Here is a 25,279-nt window from a genome sequence, read left to right as displayed (position 1 = left end):
CACGACGGACGGACGGACGGACGGACGGACGGACAGACAGACAGACAACAAAGTGATCCTATAAGGGTTCCGTTTTTCCTTTTGTGGTACGGAACCCTAATACCCATTTCTATTTAAGTTACACCATTTCCTTTTCATCTATACAGTGTGTTTTTTTTTAACTTGGACAGTATGGGGATATCTGAAACCATGAAGATACAGGGAAAGCGTCTTAGGATTCGTTTCATTGATTTTTATGGACAACTCACGCTTGACCAAAAAATTGACTCCGCCAAAATTGTTTTCATAAAAAAAGAGCAAATGGTTTCTAAGACGCTTTCCCCTATGGTTCTTCTATGGTTTCAGATTTCCCCACACTGTCCAAGTTAAAAAAAAAAACACACTGTATATCATGAATCTTCTCTGATACTATGATAATACTGCAGCAATTTGTGTCCCCAGTAGCACCAGGTCATGCCGAACAAAGCACAGCCAAGATTCAAAAGTCAGTCAAAATCATTTATTTATAGTAGGTACAAATGTACTCTTTTTGATGGTCGAAATTGTTAAAGTACGATATAGTGGTGATAATTAATTACGTAACTTAAAACTAAAGCTACGAGGGTTCCAAACGCGCCCAAGTCTGAGAAGAGCCCACAACAAACTCAGCCGGGTTAAAAAAAAAATCCATCCCAAGACTTGGCTCTATCATTCCTATGTGATCACGTAACAGACAGTGCTATATTAACTTCTCTCAGTGTACAGGGTACAGTAGAATCATGTTTTAAAATGTCAGTCCTCTCGACAAATATTTACTCCATCTTAGAGTAAATACTTTGGCTAGCGACTTATTTTCTATGGATTTTGTTTTTCTTCTTCTGAACACAATCACACTCTGTTGTGACCAAAAAGATTAATCCAATATATATAATGAAATGATTAGCCAATGTCAAGTTTGTAGTTATTTGTAACAAGTTAGTTAAACTATACAAGTATGGACACCGTCTGCGCCGGCGCTCGCCGACTCACGCACGGCACCCCCTTAGAGCGCTTTCCAATCAGTTTTAACAAAAAAAAAAACACTCCAAATACGCAGAGCACGCCCGCCAGCTAACACCAACGTAGACAAAGTTCAAAATATACTTTGTTACACACTACTATCATTTTTAGGGTTCCGTACCTCAAGAGTAAATACGGAACCCTTATAGGATCACTTTGTTGTCTGTCTGTTTGTCTGTCTGTCTGTTGTGTCTGTCAAGAAAACCTATAGGGTAGATCTTGACTAGATCAACGGGAAGTACCCTATAGGTTTTAATATTAATATGCAGGTAGGTCTTATAGCACAAGTAAAGGAAAAATCAGACAACCGCGAATTTGTGGTTTGAGCACAAAAAATAAAATAAAATGTGTTTCAATTTTCAAAGTAAGTAAAAATAACTATACCAAGTGGGGTATCATATGAAAGGGCATTCAAAGCAGATTTTTATTTAGTTCTGTGCATAATAGTTTTTGATTTATCGTGCAAAATGACAGAAAAATACCTGAGTACGGAACCTTCGGTGCGCGAGTCTGACTCGCACTTGGCCAGTTTTCATAAGCTACGCCGATGTAACTGCGCAGAAATCTTATTTTTAAATGGCGCGTGCTATGATTTTTTTTCTGCCTACGCACCATGATTCTAATGTCTAAACTCATGAATTTAAAATAAAACCTACAAGGGCACGAAATAATCTAATAATAAGCTGAAGAATGCAAGAACCCAGAGCTTAAAGCCAATTTAAAAAAAATAAAGGTGCATAATTACCTCATCAGCCATAGTTTCGTCCGCAGCAGTAGTGTCAGCCATTGATTCGTCCACCGTTTCATTTGCAGTTTCATTGGCTGTGTCATTGGCACCTTCTGGCAGTTCCGCCTGAAATTATGGTTACACTAGAGGATGCCCGCGACTTCGTCCGCGTGGACTTTTAGGTCTTTAAAGATCCCGTGGGATCTGTTTGATTTTCCGGGATAAAAAGTTACCTATGTCAATTACAGGGACGCAAGCTACCTCAGTACCAAATTTCATACAAATCGCTTAAGCGGATGGGTTTTTTGGGTATCCCATGGGAGCTCTTTGATTTTCCAGGATAAAAAGTAGCCTATGTCCATCCCCGGGATATAAGCTAACCGTGTACCAAATTTCGTCAGAATCGGTTAAACTGTTGGATCGTGAAAAGATAGCAGACAGACAGACAGACACACTTTCGCATTTATAATATTAGTATGGATAAGTCCGTCATATTGGGAATGATTCTGAGAGGTAGAAAGAAAGATAAGTTAAATGATCACCAAAAGTGAGGGGTTTATGAACTTGAGTGTCCCAAAAGTAAAGTTACTTATAACTGCCATAATTTTGAGACTCGATATGGAAATCAAACCAGTGTGTCCTTCCCGTCCTCACCTATGGTGCTGAAACGTGGACACTGACAAATGGCCTTGTTCACAAATTCAAAGTTGCTCAGCGCGCTATGGAGAGGGCTATGTTAGGAGTTTCACTGAGGGATAAGATCCGAAATGAGGAGATCCGCAGAAGAACCAAGGTCACTGACATAGCCCAAACTATTAGCAAGCTGAAGTGGCAGTGGGCAGGCCATGCCTGTCGTAGAGGCGATGGCCGTTGGAGCCGGAAAGTCCTTGAGTGGAGACCGCGTTTAAGCAAACGTAGTGTAGGACGCCCTCCAGCACGATGGACCGACGATATAAAGCGGCTGGCGGGAAGTGACTGGATGAGGAAGGCTGAGGACCGGGTGTGGTGGCGCTCTATAGGGAAGGCCTATGTCCAACAGTGGACGTCCACAGGCTGATGATGATGATGATGATGATGATGGAAATCAAAATCATTTATTCAAAGTAATTACATACTATTGTACACCTTTTGATCGTCAGAATTGTTAGATTTGTAAAATGATATAGTGGTGATAAAGGTACGAAATGTGCATCAAGTGGTTTTGGGATTTGTGTGGTGGTGGTGCATATTGCTTGCTTGGTGACTGGCTTTTCCTGCATGTTTAGCAGTGGGAGGGCTGGCAGTGCATATTGAACGTTGCACTATACAGATTTGTCTGTATCAGTGGATTATAGCAAATTAAGCTTTTGATTCCTTGTACATTATGGACTTCCATGTAACTGCTTCTTCTATACAGGGTGTTTGGTAATAATTAGTATATAATGACGCCACGTACCCATGCTACTTTGATCTGATAAATACAATGCTGAAGTATAATGACGAAATAAAATTTCCATTAAAAAAATTAATTTTTTTTTATGTCTAAGTTTTCATGACCCTAACATGCCCTAATTCACTGAGATCGTTTGACTATCTTTAAATAGGCGGAGCTAACGAACTCAGTGAGTTAGTGCACGTTAGGGTCATGAAAACTTTGACATAATAATTTTTTTTAAATTTTGTATGGAAATTTTTATAATTTTATTTCGTCATTATACTTCAGCATTGTATTTATCAGATCAAAGTAACATGGGCACTTGTCGTCATTATATACTAATTACCGAACACCCTGTATATAACTTGTAATTGTAATGGAATATTAAAGATCCCTTACCTCAGTGGCTACCCCAATAACTTGCTCCAACGGTACATTATTAGCAAAGTCATATTCAATCTGTTTCACTCCATCGTTGAAGTCTCGTCTCTTGACAGTTTTTGTTAGGAACTTGTCCTTATTCTCTGCATAGTCGAATATCATGTTCGGCGGGAGGTTGGCCCTGAAAAAAAAATTGACAGTATATAACTTTGACTCAACTTAACAGGGCTCTCTCTGTCACTTACTTCATACAACCGTAGTCCCAATTTCATTTGAATATTAAGCAACCAAGTCCATGAAATTTTGCAGACACATTCTAGAAACTAATATCTGTGCCTGTGGTGTTTTAGATTTTTCTAAAAATATGTAGTTTTAAAATTACAGGGGCTCAAAGATTTGTATGTGAATTGTTAAGACCGCGTAACATTGAAACCGAATATTTTAACAGAAATCTGGAAAACCACAGGCATAGATATTAGTTCCTGGAACGGTTCTACAAAATTCCATTCAGTATCATAATTGGTTAGTATTCAAATGAGATATGAACTACGTTTGTATGGAGCAAGTGACAGAGAGACCCCTCTTAAATGTGTATGCCCTAACTTTATTAAGTCATTTGCACTGTCAATTTCTGCAACAAAATTAAAAGAAACAAGCAATGAGAAAGAAAGAAGCAAGTTCCTTCTGTCCTCATAATATCTCCCACAAGTATCACACTATGAGGCTCAATATTTTTATGGTACATCTACACATTGGTCCTGACCTCAGCTTACCAGAATGTTACATACATTTCCTAACACCTTGTATAAAGAGGGTAGTGGGAAATGGCTGGATGAAGGACTGCACTCTAAGACAGTTTAAGTGATACAGGGTATCCAAGGACCTACATAACTCCAAAGAATAAGAGGAAGAAGGACAGTTTGTGTTGGCGTTTGATGACGCGCGTGTTGTGCCTTTTTGGAGTTATTTTTGTTAGAAGTGGCCGGTTTTTGTGTTCTGCTGGTGTTTATTGGTGGTGGAACTGACTGGGAAGCGCTCTAAAGGGGCGCCGCGTGTATGTCGGCGGGCGCCGGCACAGACGAAGTCCATACTTATACATATAGTTTCCCTAACTTGTAAATAACTACAAACTTGACATTCGCTAATCAGTGTAAAGCCAGACGAGAGAAAAAAAAAATGAGGAAGAACCACAAGCTGTATGTGATGGCTCTTTGGAATAGGCATATATTCAGCAGTGGACATTCATAGTTTTAGCCTAGTTAAGTTTGAATATCAGAAATTAATTAAGAAAACTTTAAACTTTGCCTTCTGCAATACAGGTATTTCCTAATGCAGAAGGTAGGAATTTCAATCTTGCTATGTAAATTATGTATGTATAAGTAAGTATCAATAAATTATTATTATTATTTATATTTCTTCTTTCATTTTGTCTCCCTTTTTACAGGGGTAAATTGTATGTCACACGGGCCTAAGCCAAGTGTGGCATATTTTTATGATGATGCTGGTGAATTTAGAAACTTTCGCGTTATGCAACAGGTGTTGAGAATAACTGCTTTTTGAATGAGCGCGAGCGTGTTTTTAGGCATTTTTAATGTATTAAGATTACCTTGAAGCGTTTTAGGGATTATTATTAATATTACAAGGTTAATTTGGTAATGATCTTTCACAGAACTCCAAGTAAATAGAAACTAGAGGATGCCCGCGACTTCATCCGCGTGGATTCAGGTTTTTAAAGATCCTGTGGGAACTGTTTGATTTTCCGGGATAAGATGCTTTTGTCAATTACAGGTACGCAAGCTCCCTTGGTATTAAATTTCATACAAATCAGTTAAGCGGATGGGTATTTAGGAATCCCATGGGAACTCTTTGATTTTCCAGGATAAAAAGTAGCCTATTTATTTATTTATTTATTTAATAATCGGACAACACAGATCCATTAGTGTTAGTAACAAAAAACTTAAAAATTATGTTAGTACTTAAACACTAAGTAGTTAGTAACAATACAAACTTAAAAACTATGTTAGTACTTAAACACTAAGTAGTTAGTAACAATAAAAAACTTAAAAACTATGTTAGTACTTAATTACTAAAAGGGATTTAGTCCTCTGCATGAGTTTCCCCAGCAGAGGACCATCCGCCTTATCACTAATCATACGCAGGATGCTGTTGCTGCTTCCACGGACTCTGCACAATAGTGAGGCTGTTTTCCTGCGCCAGACCGTGCGCTATGTCCGTCCCCGGGATATAAGCTAACCCTGTACCAATTTCGTCAGACTCGGTTAAACTGTTAGGCCGTGAAAAGGTAGCAGACAGACAGACAGATAGACAGACAGACACACTTTCGCATTTATAATATTAGTATGGATGCTGAAATGATGATGATATTGATATTGATAGACAGACAGACACACTTTCGCATTTATAATATTAGTATGGACGCTGAAATAATGATGATATTAGTAAGACTATGGATACTTACGTCTCCCCTGTGCCGTAGAAATACACAAAGTATTTTTTGCCATTCATCCGTTGGACCTGCAAAGATATTGCCATGTTATTAAGCAATTAACAACAAGGCTACTTCTTTATCATAACATCCTACTACTACTACTATCTTTTTCATGTTTTATACAATGTTGTCTCTTCTTCTAGTGTCAGCAACAGTAACCTAATAATGTGTGCCGTTAATTGACAAAGCAAAACAAGGTCTCTGAGTCTACTTGGAAATTGCCCTTGTCTGTCCGTCTGTCGCAGTCTTATAACTCCTGAATACTGGATGTAATTACTTCAAGTTTAAACATATTATGTAAATTGATGGCTTTCAGCCAACTGCATAAGAGATTCAACCAAGCGATCTTTCCTACAAAAAAAAACTAAATTAAAATCGGTTCATTAGTTTAGGAGCTACGATGCCACAGACAGATACACAGATACACACATCAAACTTATAACACCCCTCTTTTAGTGTTGGGGGTTAAAAAGTTGAGTCTAATAGAGATTTGGTCAACATGATATCTAGTTATTTAGAAATTATACTTTCTAATTTGGTCTTGAATATTAGTGTAACCTACCATAGCAAATATTAAAACTTCCTATCATGTTATTGATAGGATTTAAAAAACGTTTTTTTAAGGTTTCCCATCACATAAATATGTGAAAATAGTTAAGTGAAAGTGTAATTATAGCAATAAAACGCAGAAAATTAACCAAAGCATCAATCGGCGTCATTCCTACTCAATATGTCTTCCCGCCTGAAAATCGGATAAGAAATGCAAACACAAAAACAACTTGTCTACCTGTTTTATATGAATTTTCCACTCACCCTTGCAGGCCATGCTGGATATCCTTTAACTTTGGCAAATATAAAATCCCCTGCTTTATATTCACGTACTTTCTTACCCATTTTCATTGGGACAGTTATCAAAATACTAACTTCGGTTTATAGACAATGATTACCGCTGTCACGTTCACTGTAACCGCAAAAGAACAGCCGTTAGATCTAAGGACGATAAATAAACTCTTTCGCAATGGTTCAAAAAGTAATTGAATTAAAATTTTAAAAAGACGCTATGATAAGAATTAACCTAAAATTCTTACCGCGGCAACGAAAATTGACGGTAAAGAAAAGAAATAAACATGGCGTTCTGTTCTTTGGTATTGCCATACTTTATTATTGAGATGTTTAGTTACGAGTCCTGACCACGTAAACGCTGCTCTAGGCAGGACAACGTGAAGTGTCCTCGTAATTTCCATAGACATTTGACAAGTTCAGAAACTGTTGCTATTAAAAAATAAACTTCAAAATGGCTTGCGACAAATTTTTCAATTGGGCAACATAGTTACTATTAGCGGTCGTGTCAAATGGATGCTTCGGGCGAACATTTTCGCGTAAATTAATTGATTTCTTCTAATTAAATTATTGTGAATCATTGTGTTGGCAACAAAAGTGTGATGTGAGCCATGCAAAATAATATTGTGCAAAGATTCGTTTATGTGACTTCAAAATAGGGGTGTATCGTGAAAATAAAAATGGCCTCAGGTGATACTGATCACATAGAAGTGATGGAAGCCGTGAAAAAAGCTGAGGCGACTGGTCAGTCTGGCTCCGAAGATGATGGTACGTATTAACTTACTATAGTATAGCCATAACAAAGCTCATTTGCTATATGCAAAGTTTATACACACGACCTATTTTTTGGTTTTTTAACCCGTTCATTTCTTTCTTTACAGATCGCGACAGAGTTTCAATTGCAGAGAAAAATGTACCTTACGACGTAAGTAGCTCATTGTTGTGATATATTTACGTTTTCATTCATGCCAGCCTCGAAAAACACAGACTAGAACACGCTCAGAGAAAGTTCCTATCATTAGTATGCGAGAAACATAGGAGTGGGAAAAAAGTCGTAAATTAGCATTGTTTTTTTTAATTGTGTTTATGTAATTAACTCTAGGGTTGACACCTGTTTGATATGTTTAATGAGTCATTAGGCTGCTTGATATTTTTTGTACAATATATTTGATTTTGTTAATTTGCTTACCTAGTCTAAAGGATGATTAAACCACATTTTCACCTCACTTATTGGCTTTTGAATTAAACCAAACTTGGGTAATTTTTAAATGTCTGTGTGTAAGATGAGTACTATGAAATTACAATAGCGCAAAGTACTGTCTGTTAATAATGTACTTAATATCTATAATAAGGGAAAGACTGTACAAAGAACTTTTTGATTTATATTTTACTAGATGATGACTGCGACTTTGTCCATGTGGATTTAGGTTTTTGAAATCCTGTGGGAACTCTTTGATTTTCCGGGATAAAAAGTAGCCTATGTGCTAATTCAGGATATTACCTATCTCCATTCCAAATTTCAGCCAAATCCATCCAGTAGTTTTTGCGTGAAGGAATAACAAACATACACACACACATACATACAAACTTTCGCCTTTATAATATAAGTGTGACTAACTGATGCCTGTGTCTTCATCCCTGTAGATTAAGATTTCATTTAAAAATTCATTGGTAACTTTGATATTCTATCTAGAATCTAGATTATATCCTCTCTCTGAGATATCTCTATTTCTATACCAAATTTCGTCAATATCTATTGCAACTATGTATTTTCATTGACTATTAACATATTTTTATATGTTTAATCAACAAAGAACCACACATTGATTTAAGATTGATTTTATGTTTCTTAAATGAGAAAATAGTCTGTAGCTAGTTGCTTCCACATTGGGGATAATTGCCTTATCTAAATATCCTTATCTATCAACACACAGCTCAAACTACTGGATAGATCAGGCTGAAATTTGGCAAATAGCTACTATGACATAGACATCTGCTAAGAAAGAATTTTTGAAAATTTGACTCCTAAGGGGGTAAAATAGGGGTTTGAACTTTGTGAAGTTGTGGGCATAAGATAGTTCTTTATAATTTAAATTTATTTAATAATTCGAGATACTGTTACTGTGATCTCACCTGCATACTTATTTGCATTTTTGTCTTTGTTATTGTCAGTTGTACTAATACAAGTGTAATTATAGCTGCTCTCCCTAATTGGTTGATTACTCATCCCTCATTAGTCACTGTTGACGCTACAATCTGAAAAAGATTCATAACATGTGAATTGTCATGTATCTATATCCTATATCACATTTTTAACCCCCAACCCAAAAAGAGGGGTGTTATAAGTTTGACGTGTGTGTCTGTCTGTGGTATCGTAGCTCCTAAACTAATGAACCGATTTTAATTTAGTTTTTTTTTTGTTTGAAAGGTGGCTTGGTCGAGAGTGTTCTTAGCTATAATCCAAGAAAATCGGTTCAGCCGTTTGAAAGTTATCAGCTCTTTTCTAGTTAACTGTAACCTTCACTTGTCGGGGGGGTGTTATAAATTTTTAATTTACACTTGTATATTATACTAACTACGGACTAAGCTGAAAAAACCATTTTTCGTTGCTTGGAAGAAATCGCTAGGTAGAATTCAAAATTCAAAATTCAAAATGTTTTTATTCAATTAAACTATTACAAGTGCTTTTGAATCGTCAATAAAACCTACCACTGGTTCGGAATGCGGTTCCTACCGAGAAGAGTAGCAAGTAGCTAGTAGCAAGCTATAAGGCTGCCAAATAATTGTGCCTGCCTATATTTTTGTATGTGTTTTGCTGTAATAATCTAGTGGTGTACCTACAATAAAAGTATATTCATCCATTCATTCATCTACATGGATACTGGATATAGGTTTTTTTTTAAAGTGGAGACCAGAGAAATTTTAAAAATCCCATAATTGGTCCTAGGACCTCAGCACTCACCACTGTGTCAGGGAAGGTGTTAAATGGTCTTGATCCTGATGTTTTCTCAAAACTAGAATATCTGCATCTTTTTCTTTTTAATATTGCTAGAAAAGGAAGGAAAATTAATTTTCAATTGAAAGACTAAATAGTGCTCTCTATGCATTTAAACAATATAGGTTCATGATTAGCACCTAAGTCACGAGGTTTGACAGTTCCAAATTAAATCGTCTGTTATTTAATGTTAGCTGATGCCCGCGACTTCGTCCGCGTGGATTTGCGTTTTCCAAAATCCCGCGGGAACTCTTTGATTTTCCGGGATAAAAAATTGCCTATGTGTTAATACAGGGTATAATCTATCTTCCTTCCAAATTTCAACCAAATCCGTCCAGTAGTTTTTGCGTGACTGAGTAACAAGCATCCACACTATCACATTTATAATATTAATTGGATTATTTTGGTAATTCTCAAGAAAAGGACATAATATAGGTACTCTAAAAAGTGGCGTTCAGAATCAGTACCAATCTTGTAGTAAATAAAGCAAACATTAGGAAAATACAACAAGACAAAGTGGAAATAATCTACTAGAACAAAGTGGAAATAACCACTTAGTTACATGGATAGTGTTTTAAAAACCCATTAGGTTCTCATCACTAGAACCAGACGCGTTTCCGTTATTCTTCACATAAGTTAGTCACAGATGCATGGCCACCGTGATCAGGTGACCCAGTAAATGATGCACAACAGAACATGCTTTTATCATACTAGAAACTTACTTTTCAGGGTTTTGTATGTCAAAAGGAAATATGGAACCCTTATAGGATCACTTTGTTGTTTGTCTGTCTGTCTGTCCATCTGTTGAGTCTGTCAAGAAAACCTATAGGGCACTTCCCGTTGACCTAGTGTCATGAAGTTTGTCAGGCAGGTAGGTCTTTTAGCACAAGTAAAGGAAAAAAATCTGAAAACCAAGAATTTGTCACAAATGAACATCACAAAAAAACCGACCGCATCGAGAGTCCCGTACTTGGGTATTTTTTTGTCATTTGCTCGATAAATCAAAAACTATTATGCAAAAAAAAACTGTTTTAGAATGTACAGGTAAAGCCCTTTCATATATGATACCCCACTTGTATCTTACAGTTGAAAATTTAAATACTTTTTTATTTTTTTTGATGATGCAACCGCAAATTCACGGTTTTCAGATTTATTTCTTTAATTGTGCTATAAGACCTACCTACCTGCCAAATTTCATGATTCTAGGTCAACGGGAAGTACCCTATAGGTTTTCTTGACAGACACGACGGACAGACAGACAGACAGATAACAAAGTGATCCTATAAGGGTCCCGTTTTTCTTTTTGAGGTAATTAAAAGGGTTTATATTTTCGCGAGTGAAGCCGTGGGTGCTAGCTAGTTTACTCGATGTACTGGATTACGGAAGACGCAAGACCTTGAGTAATAAACATACATTACATGAAGAGCATAGTTTACTGTGTCAGTGCAAGTTTGTTATGTAATATAATGTATTACAAATAAATACACCTGTTTACCTACTTACTAATTACTTTGATTGGTAGGTACTTCTATTGTAGTATATACAAACCTTTCAGATAGATCCATACTAATATTATAAATGCGAAAATGTGTCTGTCTGTCTATCTGTCCCGCTCGCGGCTTCACCCGTGTGGATTTCGGTTTTTTAAAATCCCGTAGGAACTCTTTGATTTTCCAGGATAAAAAGTAGCCTATGTGCTAATCCAGGATATTATCTATCTCCATTCTGAATTTCAGCCAAATCCGTAAAATGGTTTTTGCGTGAAGGAGTAACAAACATACACACACACATACACACAAACTTTCGCCTTTATAGTATTTTATATAGTGGCAATAGAAATACACATTCTGTGACAATTCTCTATTTAGGTATTACGGTTCGCGAGATAATGACAGACGAACGGACAGCGGAGGCTAGTAATAGGATCCAGTTGACAACCTTACGGAACCCTAAAAACTTAACGGAAATCCTAAACAATAAACTAATGTGACAGAAACCGTATGACATGTCTTTGCGGGGTCGTTGTCCTATGTAAAACATATGACTCAGATTCTCGGGTGGAATTGCCCATTCCGGGAGTCGAACTGGCTGCCGTCCAGACGCGGAAGTTCCGCATTTATGTATATTTCCCCTTTTTAGGGTTCCGTACCACAAAAGGAAAAAAACCGGCCAAGTGCGAATCAGACTCGCGCACTGAGGGTTCCGTACTCGGGTATTTTTTCCAACATTTTGCACGATAAGTCAAAAACTATTATAAGTACATAAAAATAAATAAAAATCTGTTTTAGGATGTACACCGTACAGGTAAAGGCTTTTCATATGATACCCCACTTGGTATAGTTATCTTACTTTGACAATTGAAACATATTTTTTTTAATGATGTAACCACAAATTCGCGGTTTTCAGATTTATTCCAGTATCTGTGCTATAAGACCTACCTACCTGCCTTTCATGATTCTAGGACAACGGGAAGTACCCTATAGGTTTTCTTGACAGACACGACGGACGAACGGACGGACATATAGACAGACAACAAAGTGATCCTATAAGGGTTCCGTTTTTCCTTTTGAGGTACGGAACCCTTGTAGAATCACTTTGTTCTATGTCTGACTGTTTGTCCGTCTGTCGTGTCTGTGAAGAGAACCTATAGTATAGGGTAATTCCCGTTGACCTAGAATCATGAAATTTGGCAGGTAGAGGTATTCCGAAAACTGTGAATTTGTGGTTACATATCTAAAAAAAATATATTAAAATGTTAGTAATTAAAAAATTTCAAAGTAAGATAACTATACCAAGTGGGGTGTCATATGAAAGGGCTTTACCTGTACATTAAAAAAAACTTTTATTTATTCCTATACGTAATAGTTTTTGATTTATCGTGCAAAATGTAGGAAAAAATACCTGAGTACGGAGTCCTCGGTGCGCGAGTCTAACTCGCACTTGGCCGGTTTTTTGATATGTATGTATTATGTTATTATTTAGACTAAGCAGCTTTCGCTGATGCGTCTATATCAGAAGTGCTTCCAGTCTTCCAAATGTTTGTCCAATCTATTCTTGAACTGGTTAACGGAGCTTGACGTAACCACATCCTTTAGCAATTTATTCCATACTAGAGGATGCCCGCGACTTCGTCCGCGTGGATTTAGATTGTTATAGATCCCGTGGGAACTGTTGGTTTTTCTGGGATAAAAAGTTGTCTATGTCAATTTCATGGACGCAAGCTGCCCCGGTACTCTTCATATAAATCGGTTAAACGGATGGGACTTTAGGAATCCCGTGGGAACTCTTTGATTTACCGGGATAAAAAGTAGCCTATGTCCGTCCCCGGGATATAAGCAACTCTGCGTTTCGTGAAAAGGTAGCAGACAGACAGACACACTTTCGCATTTGTATAATATAATATTAGTATGGATGGATGGATGGATGGATTGAGTTTTAAAAATCTATCAAGTTGTGCTAAGATTTAAATTAGTAAGTATTATTAAGAATCACTGGCTACTCCACCAGTTTATCGACTGTCTACTTCCCGTTCGGTGACGGGCGGATAGATGCTGAGGATGGGGAACGTGGAATTGCGAATCCCGTGGGAACTCTTTGATTTTCCGGGATGAACCTGTGTATGTGTGTGTGTATGTTTGTTACTCCTTCACGCAAAAACTACTTGACGGATTTGGCTGAAATTTGGAATAGAAATAGATAATATCCTGGATTAGCACAAAAGCTACTTTTTATCCCGGAAAATCAAAGAGTTCCCACGGGATTTAAAAAAAACCGAAATCCACGCGGGCGAAGTCGCGGGCATCGGCTAGTAGTCCATATTGCTTACCTATAATATCGTTCAATTCACACTGACTACAAATATTGGCAATATGCCACCAGATTTAACTACCTAATAGTATTTCCTCAACCGAATATTCCGAGTGGCGATTCATTCATGCATTTTCCTTCTTGTATCGAAAATGACCGAAAATAAACAAATGACGTACTTGCGTGTGTGTACCAAATCATATACAGTATAATAGCTCGTTCACACAGGCTGCATAAGCGTTGCGTAAGCGTAGACGTAGCGCGTACCATTGCGTTGTAATGTACGGAACTGTATGAAACCGCACGTGTCACGTGTAGCTGTTCATTCTCTATCGTTGCATTTTTACACATCTTACGACTTGTTTATTATATTACTTACATGATATTAATTAGTGCGTAAGCAACATCCGATTTCGGTCTGAGTTTTCTATATATCCGTATCTTCACGGACTCGGATCGTATGAGTGCGTACCGCAGACCGCTCCAAGGGGAAAGTAATGGCCGATTCACACCAATTGTGTATGCAGCACGTACACGTGACACGTGCGTAGTATCGCGCGTGAACGTCTACGCTTACGCAGCCTGTGTGAACGAGCTCTAACTGTCATCAACAATTATTATTAGTAGTAGAGAAGAATGAGTTGATTCGCGGAGTGCAAGCGCGGCCGAGCGCGGCCCTGACATGCATCCATTGTCAACGACGCCATTATTGCGAATGACAAATATACAATGGCGATTTGATAGCAACAAACATAAAGGTCAACGGACTAGAGGTACTTCTAGGTTCTATGATCTATCTTTTTAACCCCCGACCCAAAAAGAGGGGTGTTATAAGTTTGACGTGTGTATCTGCGTATCTGTCTGTGGCATCGTAGCTCCTAAACTAATGAACCGATTTTAATTTAGTTTTTTTTTTTTTGTTTGAAAGGTGGCTTGACCGAGAGTGTTCTTAGCTATAATCCAAGCAAATCGGTTCAACCGTTTGAAAGTTATCAGCTCTTTTCTAGTTATTACTGTAACCTTCACTTGTCGGGGGTGTTATAAATTTTTAATTTACACTTGTGTTATGATCATGCTAAACTTAATATATGCAAGGCATCGTCAAGGTCTGCATCTTTTATTCGAATCCCGTTGTCCCCGTTAACGGGGACACGGTCAGCGGGGACAACGGGACAATACGTCCGTACGTAGTTGAAATTCCTCGAACGCGTACGAAGCGATTTGCTTCCTCGTTTCTAATCCGAACCGCTAGGATTTTTTTTTAAATATGGAACGCCTTTCCGGCATCAGTTTTCCCTTCCACTTTTAATATGACCTTTAAGTCAAGAGTGAATAGGCAACTTCTAGGCAAGCGCGCGACATCTTATGCTGCATCATCACTTGCTAGCAGGTGTAATTGCAGCCAAGCGCTAGTCTCTAAAAAAAAAAAAAAACGTAGTTGCATCTGTTCCATAGACACGGAGTTAACGGTTGACCATGTCCACGCTTTAGTGCAAGTAGGTTGGAATTCGAGGTTGACGCAGAAATCACAACCCCGGTCGGAAATTCGCCGACTTTTGCGTCCGCATCATGAAGGCAGTGGTAACAAGTGTAAATTAAAAATTTATAACACCCCCGACAAGTGAAGGTTACAGTAACTAGAAAAAAGCTGATAACGTTCAAACGGCTGAACCAATTTTCTTAGATGATAGCTAAGAACACTCTCGATCAAGCCACCTTTCAAACAAAAAAAAAAACAAAATTAAAATCGGTTCATTCGTTTCGGCGCTACGATGCCACAGACAGATACAGATACACACGTCGAACTTATAACACCCCTCTTTTTGGGTCGGGGGTTAAAAAGTAAAAACCAATACATGCTAATTATGCTTTTATTTTTTATTTATTTCACTGTCTTTCTAACCATGATCTTAACAGGGCTCTCTCCGTCACTTACTCCATACAATCGTAGTTCCAATTTCATTTGAATATTAAGCAACCAAAGTCCATGAAATTTTGCAGACATATTCTAGAAACTAATATCTAACAGTGGATTTCTGTCAGTTGACGATGATGACGAATAGAATAGATTTATATTCAAGTAGACTTTAACAATTGCTTTTGAATCGTCAAAATTCCGAACCACTGGTTCGGAATGCCGTTCCTACCGAGAAGAACCAGCAAGAAACTCGACGGTTGCTCTTTTCAATTCTTCAATTTACCATAATATTCCATGAAACTGCTAGTTACTTAAATTTGTGTGTGTTTCTGTTGCAGCCAGCGGTTGGCCCGTCGGGGGCGATCAGCAAGGTCCACAAGTCGGACCGCAAGATCGGCCATCGGCGTGTCGGCGAGGGCGGCGAGATCACATACAAGAAGATACAATCCTCGCAGATTATGGGCTCCATACAGCTCGGTGAGTACACAACAGTGCAGTACAAACATTTAGTCATGCTTAGCATGGCTAATAATCTTTAAAAAAAAAATTAAAAAATATAAAGAGGTCTCATACCCAACCTTAAAGAGTGGATACATCAAAAACACGGAGAAGTCGACAGATGGGGTTAGCAGGCACTGGCTGGTCATGGGGTGTTCAATGCGTATCTGCATGCCATTGGAAAAGCTACACACATCAAACTTATAACACCCCTCTATTTGGGTCGAGGGTAAAAAAATCACGTCGACCCGTTGCTCCGTTGCGACTTGGTTGAAGGGCAAACCAACAAACAAACACACTGTCGCATTTATTATATGGGTAGTGATTCTCTTTGCGTGGTGGCTATGCGCAGACGCAAGTATAAACTGTATATCTATTAACTATAGATATAAACAAGTATACAGCACTGGTACATAGTTTCCGCGAGCCAGCGCAAACGCGTTATCTAATCGCTTCGCAATAGATTGTTCCCACGGTCCATTTGCAGTATACCTAATAACTAACTAACGTGGTCCTATTGCCGGTAGGGATTTGTAATGTTATAATTTCTAAAATTCTGGTCTGGTCTGGTGGGAGGCTTCGGCCGTGGCTAGTTACCATCCTACCGGCAAAGCCGTGTCGCCAAACGATTTAGCGTTCCGGTACGATACGATGAAACCAAAGGAGTATGGGTTTAATGAAAACTGCCATACCCCTTTCATGGTTAGCCCGCTTCCATCTTAAACTGCATCATCACCATCACCATCAGGTGAGATTGCAGTCAAGAGCTGAATTGTATATGTAATATATGTATAAAATAACTAATATCGTGCGGGTTGCGAAACTGAAGTTGAAATCATACGGCGGGGTACTTGTTCGAATAACCGATAGACCTTAGGGTCCCAAGGTGCTGGAATGGCGACCTCGTACTGGAAAGCACAGTGTTGCAAGAACCTTGGTGGGACAGACAGGTCAAAGGAGTCGCAGAGAGCTTCTGGATGTCCATGTCCAGCTATGGACGTCCATGTTAAATCGCTTGACGGCACGGCTTTGCCGCTAGGGTAGTAACTAGCCACGGCCGTAGTCTCCCACCAGATCAGACCAGAGACAATATAGAAATTAAAAAAACCGGCCAAGTGCGAGTCAGACTCGCGCACTGAGGGTTCCGTACTCGGGTATTTTTTCCAACATTTTGCACGATAACTCAAAAACTATTATGCATAAAAATAGATAAAAAAATGTTTAAGAATGTACAGGTAAAACCCTTTCATATGATACCCCACTTGGTATAGTTTTCTTACTTTGATTTAAACACTTTTTAATTTTTTTTTAAATGATGTGACCAGAAATTTACGGTTTTCGGAATTATTAATTTACTTGTGCTAAAAGACCTACCTACCTGCCAAACATAATTCTAGGTCAACGGAACGTACCCTATAGGTTTGCTTGACAGACACGACGGACGGACGGACCGACAGACAGACAGACAACAAAGTGATCCTATAAGGGTTCTGTTTTTCCTTTTGAGGTACGGAACCCTAAAAACCCAAATTGACCCTGCCAGGAATAGACCCTGGACCTCCCATTTATAACAACACAGAGCTCACCACTGCGCCAGAAAGACCGTCGAAAGGTGTGAAGTCTGAAGTCAACTACATATATAACAATTACATTCCATCACATAGTATGACCCAGTGTCCTACATAGTAGCAACATATACATTGAGCGATTAGCGGTTTCGCAGTTCGACTCGAGGCCTGGATGTGTTAATTAATATGACGTCAATATCTGCCCTACTGTTAGCTATGTTAGCTATATCGGTACAAACATACTAACTAGCTGGACTTCGTCTGTGTTGGTGTTAGCTGGCGGGCGTGCTCTGCCTTTTTGGAGTGTTTTATTTTGTTAAAACTGACTGGAAAGCGCTCTAAGGGGGTGCCGTGCGTCTGTCGGCGAGCGCCGGCACAGATGAGGTCCATACTTGTATAGTTTAACTAACTTGTTACAAATAACTACAAACTTGACATTGGCTTATCTTTGTAAAGCCAGACGAAAGAGAGAAAAAAAAAACTAGCTATACGGTGTCTCTGTGCAGACCTGTTGCATCTTTATATTGGACCATGTAAAAAAACAGCTGGTACGCCTGATGTAATGCTACCACTGCTTAGGAACATTTGCGGCACCAGAGGAACCGCCAATGCGTTACCGGCCTGTGGCTCGTTGGGAATTAATCGAAATTTTTCTCCCATAGCCATAGACAGATACGCAAACACACAGATACACACGTCAAACTTATAACACCCCTCTTTTTGGGTCGGGAGTTAAAAAGATTAATAAGTGTGAAATAAAAATTTAATGAATAAAATATGTAAAACCTTTTTTTACGAGGTTTTTGTGTGGAGGGTTTTTTAAATTTTATCCATTAGAAGTCCCACCGAGTCTCACTGGGGAAAAAATTCGATAGATTCCCAAAAATTCACACTGTTACATGGATGTTGTTTACTTGATTTGCGATCGTTGTAATTAACCCCCGACCCAAAAAGAGGGGTGTTATAAGTTTGACGTGTGTACTGTGTATCTGTGTATCTATCTGTGGCATCGTAGCTCCTAAACTAATGAACCGATTTTAATTTAGTTTTTTTTTGTTTGAAAGGTGGCTCGATCGAGAGTGTCCTTAGCTATAATCCAAGAAAATCGGTTCAGCCGTTTGAAATTTATCAGCTCTTTTCTAGTTATTACTGTAACCTTCACTTGTCGGGGGTGTTATAAATTTTTAATTTACTTGTTTAGTATACTACACAAGAGAACCCCATGTAAATACTAATACTAAATACGCTAGGTCATGACAAAGTAACTGGCAGGTTTATAATCCGCAGATCAAAGGCTTCCCAATTAAAGAGAGGGTGTGCTTGGTTTAGCTTAAACCGGTGTGGAATTCCAGATCGAGGTTGAGTCATGCGTTTCACTGAATTGTTTGATTGTATGGCCTTGCTGTAAAAAAAATCGGTTCCGTACCATCGTACTAGATATAACACTTTTTCATTTTTAGGGTTCCGTACCTCAAAAGGAAAAATGGAACCCTTATAGGATCACTTTGTCTGTCTGTCTGTCTGTCCGTTCGTCCGTCCGTCCGTCCGTCGTGTCTGTCAAGAAAACCTATAGGGTACTTCCCGTTGACCTAGAATCATGATGTTTGGCAGGTCAAATGAAAGAGTTTCCGTGCGGGTTTTTTTTTAAACTTGAATCCACACGGACGAAATCGCGGGCACCATCTAGACGGAATAGATGATAAAAACTTTGATTATCAGAAAGCTATTTATAGATGGTTATTCATCAAATTGTCTGTCGAGTGATTGGTAATCCATTCATTTTTTGTATGATATGGTAAATATGGTAAAAAACCGGTCAAGTGCGAGTCAGACTCGCGCACCGAGGGTTCCGTACTCGGTTTTTTCGACATTTTGCACGATAAATCGAAGAACTATTATGCATAAAAAATAAAAAATAAATATTTTAGAATGGACAGGTAAAGCCCTTTCATATGATACCTGGGGTAGGTATAGTTACCTCACTTTGAATATTGAAAATACTAATAGTAATAATTTGTTCATGAACACGTTTTAATTTTTTTTGTGATGTAACCACAAATTCACGGTTTTCGGATTGTTTCCTTTACTTGTGCTATAAGACCTACCTACCTGCCTTTCATGATCCTAGGTAAACGAGAAGTACCCTATAGGTTTCTTGACAGACACAACAGACAGACAGACAACAAAGTGATCCTATAAGGGTTCCTTTTTTCCTTTTGAGGTACAGAACCCTAAATATGAAAATGACAAACCTAAATCGAGAATCTTCGTTACATTATAGAAAACTATTTTGATACCGAAATAATCTAAAGTAATTAAGTAATTAATCAATAGTTAAAATTAAATTACATAATCGATTTAGTTATTGATAAGATATTTAATTATTTTTTTTCCTCGTGGCGTGTGGACTCTACAAGATATCTATGTCCAGCAGTGGACGTTTATCGGTTGATATTGATGATTGTGATGATTTTTTTTTATAATAAAATAGCGAGCAAACGAGCAGGCGGGTCACCTGATGTTAAGTGATTACCGCCGCCCATGAACTTATGCAGCACCAGAGGTACCGCCGATGCGTGGCCGGCCTTTCAGGAATTTGTCGGTCCGCCCCTTGAATATTCTAGTGGGAACACCGCCGATGGGAGTTGATTCCATAGTTTGCATGTACGTGGAATAAAGGATCTGGCTCAACGGGCGGTCCAAGTGCACCAGGCACCCAGGTGGTGAGGGTGAAATTGCTTGCGGTGAAGTGCGGTGTGGTTGTAGAAAAAGGAAGGTGGAATGAGGTCATGCAGCTCTTCAGAGCACTACTCATTATAAAGGCGATAAAACACGCAAAGAGAGCTGAAGAGAGCCGATTACTGTTAGAATCAATTGTTTACAAGATAGCAGGGCAATGACTAACAAACACACATGCGGATAAGCTGAATCCTAAACAATGATTCACGCCCATTATCTCGGGACACATACAAACATTATACCTACTTAGTTATTATATATGTATAATGTATATTGTATATATGTACATTCAATACTCTTGATAATACCTATTTAATATGCCTAGATCTAGTGGTTGCATACAAAATGAACATACAAGGTTGTATACAAGGCCATTTTGGCGACACCATCATCATGATCAATCCATCGCCGCCGCACTACTGAGCACGGGTCTCCTCTCAGAGTGAGAAGGGTTTGGGCCATAGTCTACCACGCTGGCCGAGTGCGCATTGGTAGAATTCATACACCTTTGGAATTACATTATGGAACACTCTCGGGTATGCAGGTTTCCTCACGATGTTTTCTTTCACCGATTAAGCAAGTGATATTTAATTACTTACGAGTGTAAATTTAAAATTTATAAACCTCGACCAGTGAAGGTTACAGTAATTAGAAAAGAGCTGATAACTTTCAAACGGCTGTACAGATTATCTTCGATTATAGCTAAAAACACTCTCGTTCAAGCCACCTTTCAAACAAAAAAAAAAAACTAAATTAAAATCGGTTCATTAGTTTAGGAGCTACGATGCCACAGACCGATACACAGATACAACACCCTTTTGGATCGGGGGTTAAAAATGCACACAGCTTCGAAAAGTTCAGGTGCGTGCCCGGGATCGAACCCCCGACCTCCGATTAGGAGGCGGATAGCACAGCTATATTTTTTCATTATTATTATACTTAATAGACACATGAGTAGTTAAATATGCTTAAAATAACTAATTCACATTCAAAACAATTAAAAACTTTCTACTATAACTATTAAGATGGTATCGGGCAATCAAACCAAATTAGAGAATTTATTTTAGAAATTCTTCTTCTTTTAATAAGTGACTCTAAATTTTAATGGGGTGATGGCCTAGTGGTTAAGTCGTTGCGTCGGTTATTAGTCGGAGGTCAGGGTTCGATCCCGGCCACGCACCTCTAACTTTGAGGAGCTATGTGCGGTTTAAGCAATTAAGTATCACTAGCTTTAACGGTGAAGGAAAACATGGTGAGGAAACCTGCATGCCTAAGAGTTCTCCATAATCTTCTCAAAGGTGTGTGAAATCTGCCAATCCAGACCTGGCCAGCGTGGTAGTCTATGGCTAAACGGTTCTTATTTTGAGAGGAGACAGCTCAGAAGTGAGAGCCATAGCTGGGATGATGAAATATTAATGAGGAAACTTTTTTCAATAAATTCTACTAGTAGTTTTGTTGTTTTGATACACCAAGTGTTTATACTGGGATGATGAAAAACTAAACTAAAACTACAGTTCTTAGAAAATTATTATTTACTCTTAGATGTAAATTATGTAAACATTTCGAAAGATACGCGCACGAGGCATTGTTTTTACGTGTTATTTTCATAATCTTTTTCCTTAACGTTATTTTACCTTTTTTTAGGGTTTTTGATTTATCGTGCAAAATGTCGGAAAATACCCGCGTACGGAACCCTCGGTGCGCGAGTCAGACTCGCACTTGGCCGGTTTTTTTTCAACACAAGTTAGCCTGAAGCGAGCTAACTTGGAACTTGGAAGTGATATTGCAGTTTTATATATGCCCCTAATCAGATAAAATTTTGACGCCAAAGCTCGAAGTCTTATGGACTAAGAACCAGCGCGTGCCAGACATTCGTTATTTTATAAAACCTGAAAGTTTCTCTCTCTCTTTCTTTTCTCTTTAGATAGTAGAGATAGTAATAATTATGTAGTTAGTATTTCGTGCCAAAGCCTCCAATTCCCCACCATTTTCCGAACGGAAACAGAAAAGATGAGTGCGTTGACACCTGACATTGAGATAAAAGCGAGCCTTGACGACTTCCTCGAACTAGCTACCGGAAAATGTGTGACACGCCATTTTCACATTAACGCCATCTTTGCAAATTGACTTTAGTTAGACTTCGGACTAACTGTATCTAAATACAATAGGTAAATACAGTAGGTTAGGTATAGTACGCGACAGGTCGAGATGGCAATCGAGGTATGAGCCGAGGGGACGCCCCAAACACCCCCATGTCGCCGGGCGTCCCCGATTTCTGGCTAAACCATGCCATCGATGCCACATAGGGGTGGAAAACTTTCATAACTACTCACCATAACCAGAGTCAATTAGAGTGAGGGAACTCTCGGTTTGATCCTGAATCATGGGAGAACTCTAAATATATCATGGGAGAACTCTCAGGCATGCTGGGTTTAAAATGCACATAATAACTTCAAATAGTTCAGGTGCGTGCCTGGGATCGAACCTTCGACCTCCCGAATAAGAGACGGTTGTCTTAACCACTTCTTTATCGGGTCGGGTAATAACTAGCTGATGCCCGCAGCTTCACCCGCGTGGATTAAAACACAACTCCTCTATTTTCGAAAGTCTGTTAAAAAAGTAGCCTATGTTACTCCTTGGCTAATTAATCCTCTACTTGTCAGTGAAAGTCCCGTCAAAATAGGTCAGCCGTTCCGAAGATTAGCTCGTTCAAACAGACAGACAAAAATTTTAAAAACGTGTGATTCAGTTATGGTATCGTTCAAATAACTATATGAGCTTAATATGAGGTAGTTATTTCGAAATTACAGACAGACACTCCAATTTTAATTATTAGTATAGATAATTTTATTACGTATCCAAAACAATCCATGTCTTCTCTTTACAGGTATCCAACACGCAATAGGAGGCCTAGCATCGAAACCGGAGCGCGATCTCCTCATGCAAGACTTCATGACAGTAGAAACCACGAACTTTCCGCACGAGGGCTCAAACCACACGCCAGCGCACCACTACTCCGAGTTCAAGTTCAAGACATACGCGCCGATTGCGTTCCGATACTTTCGGGACCTCTTCGGCATTCAGCCAGATGACTTCCTTGTGAGTACCTCTTCTATCATGTAGCTTTGTTTCTCTCTCGCCACAGCTGCAGATAACTAGGCATCTCACTCGCGCATCAATGGTTTTAGTTAATAGAAGCTTAGACAAGGTCATTGAACAAAATGCTAGGTCTTCATTACTCCGAGTTCAAGCCAAGACATGCGATTGCTTTCATACTTTCGGGACCGGATCAGCATTCAGCCAGATGACTTCCTTGTGAGTATCTCTTCCATCATGTAGCTTTGTTTCTCTCTCACCACAGCTGCAGATAACTAGGCATCTCACTCGCGCATCAATGGTTTTAGTTAATAGAACCTTAGACAAGGTCATTGAACAAAATGCTAGGTCTTCATTACTCCGAGTTCAAGCCAAGACATACGATTGCTTTGATACTTTCGGGACCTCTTCGGCATTCAGCCAGATGACTTCCTTGTGAGTACCTCTTCCATCATGTAGCTTTGTTTCTCTCTCACCACAGCTGCAGATAATTATGTGTCTCACTCGCGCATCAATGGTTTTTAACCCCCGACCCAAAAAGATGGGTGTTATAAGTTTGACATGTGTATCTGCGTATCTGTCTGTGGCATCGTAGCTCCTAAACGAATGAACCGATTTTAATTTAGTTTTTTTTTGTTTGAAAGGTGACTTGACTTGATCGAGAGTGTTCTCAGCTATAATCCAAGAAAATCGGTTCAGCCGTTTGAAAGTTATTTACTTTTTAGAGGGTTTTGTGTGAGGGTTTTTTAAATTTAAATATTATCCTACTTCCTACTAATATTATAAAGGCGAAAGTTTGTATGTGTGTGTGTGTGTGTGTGTGTTTGTGTGTATATTATTTATTTTATTTTTATTTTATTCACTATAGGTAAGCGCTTGACCACAATCACACCTGATGGAAAGTGATGATGTGGTCTAAGATGGGACGCGTTTACCTAGAAGGTGCCTATTCACTCTTGTATATGTTTGTTACTCCTTCACGCAAAAACTACTGGACGGATTTGGCTGAAATTTGGAATGGAGGTAGATATTATCCTGGATTAGCACATAGGCTACTTTTTATCCCGGAAAATCAAAGAGTTCCCGCAGGATTTTGGAAAACCTAACCTACGCGGACGAAGTCGCGGGCGTCAGCTAGTAGTTAATAGAAGCTTCGACAAGGTCATTCAACGAAATGGTCTAGGTCTCCATAACAGCAATGGAGAGGAAAAACTTTCCACATTACTCCGAGTTCAAGTCCAAGACATACGATTGCTTCAGCCAGTAGGTACTATTTCTATTAACTTGGAGTTCTGTGAAAGATCATTACCAAATTAACCTTGAACTAATGAAGCTATGACGTTGGTTTTCCTCGTTCATAAAACAGCGAGCGCTGAGTTTCCGCAAAGTGTTCATTAATTCAGCAAAAAATTCAGATTTTAGACTCGTTTAATCCATCATTCAAATGATAAATCTTTTTTAAACATTGATAAGGAAATGGGCGTATATGTACGAAACTCATACGGTACGATAGCTCAACTATACAAACTAGGACCAATGTACTAATAATGTTCGAGAACTAGGTAATAGTCTGTGGGTGGCTTCGGCCGTGCCTAGTTACCACCCTACGGCAAGGCCGTGCCGCTAAGCGATTAAGCGTTCCGGTGCGATGCCGTGTAGAAACCAAAGGGGTATGGGTTTAATAAAAATGCCAAACGCCTTCCAGGTAAGCCCGCCCCGCTTCCATCTTAGACTGCATATCACTTACCA

At 38.8% G+C, this 25,279-nt stretch overlaps 2 protein-coding genes across 26 annotated transcripts in view; one reads left to right on the top strand and one right to left on the bottom strand.

The window, feature by feature from the left end:
• The window catches only part of LOC123878983 (PC4 and SFRS1-interacting protein-like), a 38,846-nt gene extending 31,638 nt beyond the window's left edge, over positions 1 to 7,208 (bottom strand). For 2 of the 3 annotated variants that reach the window (XM_045926432.1, XM_045926431.1), the window contains exons 1-4: positions 6,883 to 7,138; positions 6,040 to 6,095; positions 3,579 to 3,741; positions 1,784 to 1,891 (exon numbers count right to left, since the gene is read on the bottom strand). In XM_045926432.1, the coding sequence (XP_045782388.1) occupies positions 1,784 to 1,891; positions 3,579 to 3,741; positions 6,040 to 6,095; positions 6,883 to 6,969 (414 nt within the window). In that variant the 5' untranslated portion in view covers positions 6,970 to 7,138. The other variant, XM_045926430.1, reaches the window with a different exon arrangement.
• A 177-nt stretch (positions 7,209 to 7,385) lies between these two features.
• Positions 7,386 to 25,279, top strand: part of LOC123878981 (phosphatidylinositol 4-phosphate 5-kinase type-1 alpha) — a 64,100-nt gene continuing 46,206 nt past the window's right edge. For 22 of the 23 annotated variants that reach the window (XM_045926426.1, XM_045926428.1, XM_045926427.1 and 19 more), the window contains exons 1-4: positions 7,386 to 7,677; positions 7,791 to 7,834; positions 15,968 to 16,106; positions 23,322 to 23,533. In XM_045926426.1, the coding sequence (XP_045782382.1) occupies positions 7,590 to 7,677; positions 7,791 to 7,834; positions 15,968 to 16,106; positions 23,322 to 23,533 (483 nt within the window). In that variant the 5' untranslated portion in view covers positions 7,386 to 7,589. Of the gene's footprint in view, positions 7,678 to 7,790; positions 7,835 to 15,967; positions 16,107 to 23,321; positions 23,534 to 23,913; positions 23,966 to 25,279 lie in introns of those variants that run through there. The other variant, XM_045926423.1, reaches the window with a different exon arrangement.

The sequence above is a fragment of the Maniola jurtina genome, chromosome 27 (assembly GCF_905333055.1).
Source record: "Maniola jurtina chromosome 27, ilManJurt1.1, whole genome shotgun sequence".
In the NCBI taxonomy this organism is placed as follows: Eukaryota; Metazoa; Arthropoda; class Insecta; order Lepidoptera; family Nymphalidae; genus Maniola; species Maniola jurtina.
The sequence above is the reverse complement of the archived record's forward strand: the minus strand, read 5'-3'. Positions and strand labels throughout refer to the sequence as shown.